At 70.6% G+C, this 9862-nt stretch overlaps 2 protein-coding genes across 2 annotated transcripts; one reads left to right on the top strand and one right to left on the bottom strand.

The window, feature by feature from the left end:
* Window positions 1-115: 115 nt before the first annotated feature.
* Window positions 116-9348, bottom strand: IQANK1 (IQ motif and ankyrin repeat containing 1). The gene is made up of 12 exons (XM_084907272.1): window positions 9220-9348; window positions 4039-4172; window positions 3741-3905; window positions 3412-3603; window positions 3167-3292; window positions 1781-1920; window positions 1638-1692; window positions 1438-1530; window positions 1197-1305; window positions 1014-1113; window positions 806-940; window positions 116-448 (listed from the first exon to the last, which is right to left on the bottom strand). Exons 1-12 carry the CDS (start codon window positions 9302-9304, stop codon window positions 145-147), a joined length of 1638 nt encoding a protein of 545 aa, XP_084763398.1. The 5' UTR covers window positions 9305-9348; the 3' UTR covers window positions 116-144.
* On the top strand, window positions 7042-8854 carry LOC311616041 (uncharacterized protein). Its single transcript, XM_084907258.1, has one exon. It carries the CDS (start codon window positions 7609-7611, stop codon window positions 8311-8313), a length of 705 nt encoding a protein of 234 aa, XP_084763384.1. The 5' UTR covers window positions 7042-7608; the 3' UTR covers window positions 8314-8854.
* Window positions 9349-9862: the final 514 nt, after the last annotated feature.

The following is a 9862-nucleotide window of genomic DNA, read 5'->3' as shown; positions in this document are numbered from 1 at the left end:
TCCTGCAAACCAGTTTCCTCAGGCCGGGCTTCCCCTGGCCAGGCGTCTAGACGGCGCTCTGCTCCCTCCCGCAGGGGTGCTCCTACGCACGCAAGCTCGCACGCAGCAGCGGAGGTCCAGGACTTTGCTTTATTGGTGCCGCTGCTAAGGGCCTTCGCTGGGCAGCTGCACCTGCACGGGGAGCAGGGCCTGCAACTGCTCGGCCGGGGGCCACCGCACCTGGGTGACAAAGAAGAGGCGGAACTGCTCCAGGCGGGCCTCCTGGAACTGGGTGGGGCCGTACTCCGGCCCGTCCGTGGGCCTCAGCAGCGACAGGTAGCGGTCCTGCTCCAGCAGCCTGCGGCTCAGCAGCTCCTGCGCCAGGCCCTGCTGCACCGCCTCCAGCTGCCGCTGCACCGCGGGGAACAGGTCCATCTCCCGCAGATCGAACACCAGCGGCTTCCCGTACCTGAGGGGCGGGGCGAGCGGTGAGGGGCGGAGCCGGCGGTGAGGGCGGGGCCGGCGGTGGGGGGCGGGGTGGGCGGTGAGGGGAGGAGCGGGTGGTGAGGGCGGAGCCGGCGGTGAGGGGCGGGGCGGGCGGTGAGGGGAGGGGCGGGCGGTAAGGGGCGGGCGGTGGGGGCGGGCCGGGCGCTGAGGTGAGGGCGGGGCGGGCGCTGAGGGGAGGGCGGTGAGGGGCGGGGCGAGCAGTGAGGGGCGGGGCGGGCAGTGAGGGGCGGGGCGGGCGCTGAGGTGAGGGCGGGGCGGGCGGTGAGGGGCGGGGCGGGCGGTGGGGGCGGGGGGCTGGCAGGGGCGCCCGCCGCCTCACCTGAGCGCCCCCAGGAGCGCCAGCCGGATCCTCTCGGGCTGCAGGTGGTCGGGGTTCACCGTGTCCACGTAGTTGGTGTCCCGGTAGCGCAGGAAGGTGGCCGCCTGGCCTGAGGGGTCGATGACAAGAGGCCACCTGCGGGCGGCCACCCGGTCACCGCTGCCGCCCGGGCCCTCGGATCGGCCCTCGCCCACGCCGGGCCACTGACCGGCCGTCGGCGCGGATGCGGTCGCCCACGTCCTTCATCAGCACGTCGTGCAGCTCGGTGACCTGGCACTTGAGCCCCGGCACCTCCTCCTCCTCCCCCCCTGCGGGGACAAAGGGGGCAGCCAATCTCCACCCGGCGCCCCTCCCGGCCCGGCCTCGCCAGCCTCCAGCCCCGCCCGCCCACCCTCCTGGGTCTGCTCCCGCAGCTCCAGCCTCGCCAGGGCCAGCGTCTCCTCCGCCTTCCGGGCCTCCAGCCGCAGCCGGTCCACCTGCGTCTCCGCATCTCTGACGGCCTGGGGGCGGGGCGGGGCCACGAGCTCTGAGCGCCGCTCCCACGGCCCCACCGGGTCCCCCAAACTGGAGGGCCGCGCTGGGGGCGGGGGGGACGGGCCGCGGGACCCCACGCTCCCGGCGGGAGGACGCACCTGCAGCGTGAGCTCGGCCTTGCCCGCGCGCCTCCGCTCGCACTTCTCGTGCTCGGCGATCCTGCGGTTGAGCTCGCAGTAGGCCTGGTGCAGCTGCGGGGGCGGCGCAGGCTGTCCTGGGCCTCAGCCGCAGCCCGCGGCTCTCCCCCTCCCCTCCCCTCGGCTCCTCCGCCGCCCGCCGGCCGCTCCCCGGGCCTCACCTCCTTGTGGCACCGCTGCTGCTCCTTGGCCAGCTGCTGCACTTTGAGGTTCAGGCTGCGGAGGGAGGGAGGGAGGGAGCGGCGGGTCAGAGCATCTGCGGGGCTGGGGGCCACGGCCGGCCGGGCTCCTCCCTCAGGCGCACCGCTTAGCCTCCGCCTCCTTGTGCTGCTCAGCCTCCTGCGCCCGGCGCTGCCGCTCGGCCTCCATGTTGTGGAGCATGGCCTCCGTGAGGCTCAGGTCCCAGGCCTGCAGCACGCTGGCCACGGCGTCCAGCGAGGCCACCTGGCGAGGGGTCCGGGCAGGGCTGGTTACATGAAGCCTGGGAGGCCGTTCCATGTACGGCCCGCTTTATTTTATTTATGTATAAAGTAAATATATATTTTTAAAATTGATGTCAGAGAGGGAGATAGAAACAGCAATGAGAGAGCCCACAACCCTGGCCCGTGCCCTGACCGGGACTCAAACCTCAACCTCCCGGCAGGTTCAGAACAACTTTGCGTCTCTTTCCTGTGACACCCAGGATGTAGGACCCGAGAGCAGAGCGCGCACTAACCACGGTCCCTGCCTCCTCAGAACCTCCCGTCAGCAGTGTCAGTGTGTGTATGGATGGAGGGGGGTTTGGGTTAACGGGTGGTTTGCCATGGCAGGAGGGGCAGGGATGTGGCGCTGATGGACGGCTGGGTGAGCTGGTGACCGTGAGCCAGTGCTCCCGCCGTCGGAGGTCACAGCGATAGGAGGGTTCCTGTGCCCTTAGCAAGTCTCCCCAGCGATGGCATCTCACGCAACCACCGACAGTGTCCAGGCCGGGAGGTGGCTGCCACCCAGACCGCTGTCCCATTACAACGGTTCACCCGTGAGTGTGTGTATGTATGTGTGTGTGCGCGCGTGTACGTATGTATGTGTGTGTATGTGTGCGTGCGTGTGCATGTGTGTGCGCATGTGTGTGTGTGCACCAGCCGATCTGTGCAGCCACCACCACGGGCACCAGCCAGTTCCTTTGGGCCCCGCCCCTGGCCACGGCCACGGCCCCTTTTCCTCACCGCCTGGGCCCTTGGCCCGCCTGGACGAGTTCCCTTGTGGAGCCAGAAGCTCTGCTGCTCGCCTCCCCGCCCTGATATGAAAGAGAGGAGCCGAGGGCCCCAGGGGGGGGAGTGGAGGGGGAGCAGCCTGGAAAGGCAACCTGGGGGCACCCCGGCAGGCCCCTCAATCCCGGGGCTCCCGCTGGGGCGGGAGACAGACGCCTGGATGGGCCGTGGCCTGCGTGCAGGTCCGAGCCGCTTAAAGGAATGAAGGACGTGGGCGCGGCTGCCCCGCGGCTGGGGGTCCACCCAGGATCCTGATGGGCAGGTGTGACCGCGGTGCGGGCGGAGGCTCCATCCCGTGCGGGGCGTGCAGGAGGCAGCAGACCAAAGATTCCCACGGACGGTTCTCCCTCTCCCCTCCCCTCCCCTCTACAAAAATCAATAAAGTGTGTTTTTCTTTTAAAGCGAGGCCACCGTCCCGGCTGGGGGTGGGGGGGTGCTCCTACCTGCGCGGGGGTGCTCCCGTCGTCCGCGTACACGCGGGGGTCGGCTCCCAGCTTCAGGAGCACCTCCACCGCCTCCAGGTGGCCCCCGAAGGCGGCTCTGTACAGCGGCGTCCGCCCGAAGGCGCCCTGCGGAGGGCTGGCCGCCTCAGCCCGGGCCGCCCCGCACCCCGCCCGGCAGCCCCGCCGCCCCCGCCTCAGCCCGCTCCCCACCGCACCCGCACCCCGCACCCCGGCTCGGCGCCCACCTTGCAGTTGGGGCTCGCGCCCTGCTCCGCCAGCAGCTGGATGGCCCGGGGCTGCCCGCCCACGGCCGCCTCGGACAGCGGCGTGTTCCCGCCCGAGTCCTCGCACTCCAGCAGGGCCACCCGCCGCTGCCGCCGCCGCGCCAGCCCCGCCTCGTCGTGGCCCACGCCCTCGCGCGTCAGCAGCTCCTCCACCTGCGCCCGGGCCCCTCCGGTCACCTCCGACCGACCCGGGTCACCTCCGCCGCCCCGCGCGCCCCCGCCCCGCGCGCCCCCGCCCCGCGCGCCCCCGCCCCGCGCGCCCCCGCCCCGCGCGCCCCCGCCCCGCGCGCCTCCCGCAGGACGGCCAGGATCTCTGCCAGGTTCCCCTCGAAGGCTGCGTCCAGCAGGCGCTCCTGGCGCCGCCGCTCCTCCTGCCGCCGCCGCTCCGCCTCTGCCTCCGCCTCCCGCCGGCGCCGCACCACCTCCCGCTCGCGTTGCACCAGCGCCAGGAAGGCCTGGGGGAGGGAGGGCATGCCCTGAGGCCATAGCCCCCAGCCCTGAGGTCATGAGCCGGGCACCCTGAGCTCCCACCCCTAGGACCTGACCCCAGGCCCCACTCCCACGGCTCCGCCCCGGACCGGGTCCCACCTCTCTCTGCAGCTTCTCCATCTGCTCCAGGTACTCCTCGTGCTTCTGCCGCCGCAGGGCCAGCTCCTTCCTGGCCAGGTGCCGCCGGAAGGTGCACTGGATGACGGTGGCCGCCTGGTCCTCCCGGGTTGGCCCTGGTGAGGAACCAGTTCCTGGGTCCAGCTGTGTGAGCACAGCCCTAACCCTAACGTTGTGACCTCACTGAAGGGCACATTCTACATCCACAGGCCCAGCCAGAGCAACCTGGCCACCGGCCACCGGCCACTGGCAGAGCCAGCAAGGGGAGACCCAGGTCTGGGCTGGAAGGCCCATGCGGTCCCACCCCAGACAGCAGGGAGCCGCCAGCCCCCTGAGCCCCTTGCCCGGGGAGGACATTGGTAGGAAACTAGGGAAAGGTGAAAAGATGGCCTCTGGCAGGGAAGCCACTGTGGACCCACAGGACTGCACCCCTAAGGCCCTGGGCATCCTCCCAGAGGCTGGCTGACCTGGCAGAGGTGGGGGGTGGGCAGGTGGCACCGTTGCACCCACAGGAAGTGATGCACCCCGGCCCCCTGAGTCACTGGCCCCACAGAGCAGCCTGTTGCCCACGACCCAGGCTCCCACCTTAAGGTCAGGGGTCATAGGGCGCAGTCGGGGAGCTCACTGCCTACCACAAAGACTGAAACGGTTGGGGGACACCTGTGCCCGCCCCCTGAGCAGCGGAGGCCGCCCTCAGGCTGCGGGACCTGCAGGGGCAGCAGAGGGGCTGGCCTCTGGGCCGCCCCGGCCTGTGCCCTGCGCTTGCTTCCAGCCCAGGCTCCCGGTTCTGGGGGTCCTTCCAGCTGCAGGCTCTCCCTGCTGTGCCCGGCTGGCGGCCCGGAGCCAGGGCCAAGGTCGGGCATTGGAGCCTCTAGAAAACCAACCGTCAGGCCTTGGCAAGGGCTTGGTTGGTTGGAACATCGTCCCGTGCACTGACAGGTCTCAGGTTCGATTCCCAGTCAGGGCACAGGCCGGGGTTGTGGAATCGATCCCCGAGGGACATATACGGGAAGGCGACCAATCGGTGTTCCCTCTCACGTCGCCCTCTCTCTCTCTCTCTCTCTCTCTCTCTCTCTCTCTCTCTCTCTCTCTGCAGCACATCCTCGGGTGAGGAGTTTAAAAATAAAGCCACAGTCAGTACGTCACAGACCTCTGTGGTCCACTTTTCCCGGGTCAGGGTCAGGCTCCCTATCGGGCCCTTGGGGGGCCAAGGTGGCGGGTGCTGCTGGGGGTCAGGCCACCATCCAGAGGGTAACTGTGCACAAGACTCGAGACCCGGGCTCCGCAGAGAACAGACGAGAAGGCGGCCAGCGGAGAGGCGCCGGGGTCAGGCATGGGGTGGGGGCGCAGAGAACACACTGGGGAGGGCTTGGCCCAGGGTCCCGAGGAGCAGCCTCGCAGGTGGGAGAGGAGGAAGGGGTGCGCTGGGGGTTGAAGGACGCCCTGGAGAGCCTGGCAGCTGAGTCTGGTTGGAGCCGGGAGGAGGGTTGGGGGCGGGGACTCCAGCTCCGGAGGCTGCAGGCTGGGAGGCTGCGGGGAGAGAGGGCTGGCCAAGCGGAGAGGCTGGGCGGTCACGGAGGCGGGACCACGCCCTCCTGTCCCTGGTGCCCTCCCGAGGTTGGCTCCTGCCACTGGAGGGCGACAGCACCTGGAGCAGACACCACGACTCCCCCGTTCCGAGTTCCAGGGGGAAGGAGGGCGCTGGGGGGCGAAGGGAGGGGGCCCCCAAGAGGCCGCACCCCTGGGAGGTACCGTGCCACCTGCCCAGCCCTCACGGAAGAGCGGGGGCCGGGCAGTGGGAGCAGGGAGGACAGGGCTCCCCACTTGCTACTGGGAGGGACTTGCTCGTCCAGGAGCCCATTCAATCATTCACACACATGTTCGTGTGTGCACACATGTTCGCATATGTGCACACGTGGGCACAATCACATACGTGTACAATCTGGCATGATCGTGTACATGCTTTCTCACATGTATGCACACCTGTATGCACACGTGTGCACACGCAGATAGCACATGGCATCAGCCCGGACAGCCTGCTTCCTGCCAGCTGAGTCCTCCCCTCCTCACTGGCCTGGCGGCTGGTGGGCTCTCCCTGTGGCTCCTCCTCCAGCCCCCCCGCCCCCCCCGGGGCTCTCCTGGTTTTGGGGGGGACCCAGCCCAGCCCCGCCCCCTCGGAGGCGTTTACGGGCCTCCTGTGGGCAGCTGGCCTGCTTGTTAGGGGCACCCTCCGTGCAGCAGCTTTAACGAGCGACCAGGCCGCGTCCGTGCCGCAGGGCGGCAGTGCCAGCAGTGCCCCAGCCAGGGCTGCCCTGCCCCTGGCCCTGCAGCGGGCGCTGGGGAGCCAGGAGTGGCCCTGGCTCAGGGGGCACCTGCTGCCCGCCTCCCCTCAGCCCTGCCCCAGCCAGGGCCACCGCCCTCCAGAGCCTTCGTCTTCCCTGTGCCCCCTGTGCCAGGTGTGGTGGCTGCCGTCTGTCTCCCCCAGTCTCAGGGCAAAGGCCGGGCGGGTGGGGGGGGAGGGGTGTGGGCAGGGCTGTGCCAGGCAAACCAGTCGGGCCAGTGCGGCAGAGCTGGCTGGGACTGCCCTGGCGTGCGGGTGAGTCAGCGGCCCCAGGCTGGGGAAAGCTGGGGAGGAAGCCGTGGGGGGCCCCCTCCCCACGGGAAGTGCAGGGGACGCAGGAACATGGGCCCGCGTCCCCCCAAACAAAGGCTGGGAGCTCCTGGGGCTCCCTGTCGGTGGCAGGGCAGCCACACCCCAACCAGGACCAGGGCCTCCAGCCCCTGCACCCTAAGTGGGCGGGGCCTCCTGCCGCTCATCTCAGTCCACAGGGCGGAGCCTTCCCGGGCCCAGGACCTGCCTCCAGCCACCGGGCAGCATTTGGAGGGCGTCAGGGCCGGCAGAGGGTCCATCCTCCCCGGGCAAGGCAGGGCACAGGCAGCCGGCCCGGCTCCTGTGGAGTCTGTGTGTGCGCGGGGGCGGGGGCATGCTCAGTGTGGCCGGGCCCCGTGTCCCCCTGCTGGTCCTGTCGGGTTGTCTGTGGCCAGTGAGGGCCTGGCCTGGTGCATGGCCAGCCGCAGGGACGCAGGGACGCAGCGCCCGGCCCTGTGGGCTGGAGTCTGAGCCCCAAGACCAGGGCTGGGATGGGGTAGGGGTGCCCGCCCAGGGCAGGACTCGACTCGCCCTGCACCAGCCTCGGTCTGGCTGCGGAGTCACCTCCTCCAGCTTCTCCCAGCCTCCCTCCCCGTCCGGCCGGCGAGGCCCCGGCCCGTAAAGTCCTGCGCCCTTGTCAGCAGCGCCTTAGTCAGCCTCGCGTGAGCCGCGGCCGCGAGTCCCCATAAACTCCCCGGCGTGGCCCGGCCCCCGAGTCGGCCCGCGAGGCCCACAGGCGGAGCCGGGCCGTGGCGCCGTGGGACCAGCCGAGGGGCAGGGCGGGCACAGAGCAGCCGCCTCGGGGGCCCACGGTCATCTCCCGGGCACCCTTGGGGCCCCCAGGACCTGGGGCCGCCTGCCGATGAGCCAGGGCCCCCGGGAGCTGACGCCGGATCGGGACCATGTCTGGGAAACGGAGCCGAGCGCGGAAGGCCCGTGCCAGGAGGGCGGGCAGGGCCCAGCAGGCTCCGGGGCAGCAGGGCCCTGAGGCCCAGCCCCCGCCCCCCGACGCAGCGGGCCCTCTGGACCAGACAGGGGTGGCCCTTGCCGGGCACGTGACCGGCAGCCAGCCAGCTGCCCGGGGGCATCCCGAGGCGGCCAGGCCAGAGCGGCCACAGACTGCGGAGAGGCCAGTGCCGGCCGCAGCTCCGGCGTCCGAGCTGGTACCAGTCCCCGCGGCGGACATGGAGGACGGCCGGCCAGGGGGCCGCACGCACAGCCTGGGCGCTGAGCTGCTGAGGCTGCAGGAGGTCCAGCTGTGCCTGGCCCAGGAGCAGCAGCTGCTGGCCGACCGCCGGCGGCAGGTCCAGCTGCAGATGCAGCTGTGGCAGGAGGAGCAGCTGTGGCGGGAGCAGCTGTGGCGGGAGGAGCAGCTGTGGCTGCAGCAGCTGCAGGAGGAGCAGGCCTGGGTGCGCATGGAGGGGCTGGAGCTGGCCGTGGCCCTGGAGCAGCTCCAGAGCGAGGGCCTTGAGGTACTGCAGACCCAGGGCCAGGTAAGGCCTGGAGGGCACGCGGGGGGCGGGGGTGGCACTGGCCGTCTGGAGGGGCAGGCGGGCGGTGTTGAGGTACCTCTGACCCACAGGCACTTGCACGGGCTGGGAGGCTGACGGGCCGCGGGACACCTGCAGACCCGAGTCCACATCTGCAAAGTGAGGCTGAGGCCCACGGCTGGCGGGTCGGGTGCCCGGGCAGGCCGCGTGTTCAGGGAAACTGAGGCAGGGGTGTTCCTGTGGAGGCCACAGGCACTGGCTGGGTGCTGTCCAGCGCAGGGTTTGAGGGGAGGGGGACAGCTAGCAGGTCCCGCCTCCAGTGCAGCTTCCGGCGCACCTGCCATCTGTTTACTGCGCGTCTGGGGCTCGATGGTGGAAGCAGCAGCGGCCCCGAGCCCAGCATCCTCATTCCAGGACCGGTTGCCCCGACTCGCTGGGGCTATTTGGGGGAACAAGGGTCCCACCCCGACGTGGCCTGATGAGCAGGCGCCCCATCCAGCCAGGTCCGAGGGCCTCGGGGCCTCCAGGGTCCAGGCCCTCCGGGGTCCAGGGCTTCAGCAGGCCGGCTCCACGTGGGAGGGGTGCCCCCTCTTAGCCAGCACAGCCCCTCAGCCTGGCTGGAGGGGCCTGGAGCAGCCGCCTGGAAGGTGTGGCGACCGAGAAGGCGCAGAGCAGGGGAGTGACAGCGGGGTGTGTGGGCATGGCCAGGTGGACAAGCTGCCTCCACTCAGCCTGGCCGTGGCCATGGAGAGGCAGCTGCAGAGCCGCAGCAGGTGGAGCCGGGGTCAGAGTGGACCACAGACTTAGTCTGTGACTTGCCAACATGGATGCAAACCTCCGTTTTACAGCCTGTTTCCGATCTCCCTCCCCTGAGCACGGCCCCCGGGCTCTGACCCACCCCAGGGCCTGGAGTGACATCGGAGCTCAGAGCCCTCAGTCTGCCACCACCCCTCACTCGGAGGACAGGGTCTCACAAGTGAGGGTCCGAGGGTGCCCTGGAGGTTGGGAGGTGCAGGCACTCACCAGCAGCGGCTCTGGGCTCGGCGCCCCGGGGGGATGGCTGCCTCTTTCCTGACGCTGCTTTGGGGCCCTGCTTCTCACTGCTCATCCTCCTGAGGGCGGGCAGGGGGGTCAGGGAGGGGTGCTCAGCGTGGGGGGCAGCCGGCACAGCACAGCAGAGCCTTCCAGGCGGCTGCTCCAGGCCCTTGTAGCTGTGGGCATCTGGGGGAGTCGGCAGGTGCCTGATGGGAGCACAGGACACGGTGTCCACACCGCACCGGCCAGCTCCGGCCACCTGCCTGCCCTGGTTACTGGCGTGTGTGTGCCGGCACTCGGGGGGTGCCGAGCAAGGTCGCTGGCCACAGCTCAGTCCCTCGTCCCCTCCTCCCTGCCCCCTGCCTCCCAGCTCCATCCTCTGGAGCTGCCAGTCCGTCCCAGGGCCTCACCACAACCCCCAGGGTGGGGGTCCTGTTCCCATCTCTGCCCAAACCACTGGGCGGCCAGCAGGCCCAGCTTCGTCTCACACACAGCGGAGCCCGCCCCTCCGCCCCCGGTGCTTCTCCCTGGCCTGGGCCTGTGCTCCCCTAGTCTGCTCGGCTGACCCCAAAGTTCCTGTCTTTCTCTGGGACACCCCCTCTCCTCCCCTCCCCCACAGCTGGTGCCCCAC

This window comes from Pipistrellus hanaki (assembly GCF_964339955.1).
Source record: "Pipistrellus hanaki genome assembly, contig: scaffold_41, whole genome shotgun sequence".
NCBI lineage: Eukaryota > Metazoa > Chordata > Mammalia > Chiroptera > Vespertilionidae > Pipistrellus > Pipistrellus hanaki.
The sequence above is the reverse complement of the archived record's forward strand: the minus strand, read 5'-3'. Positions and strand labels throughout refer to the sequence as shown.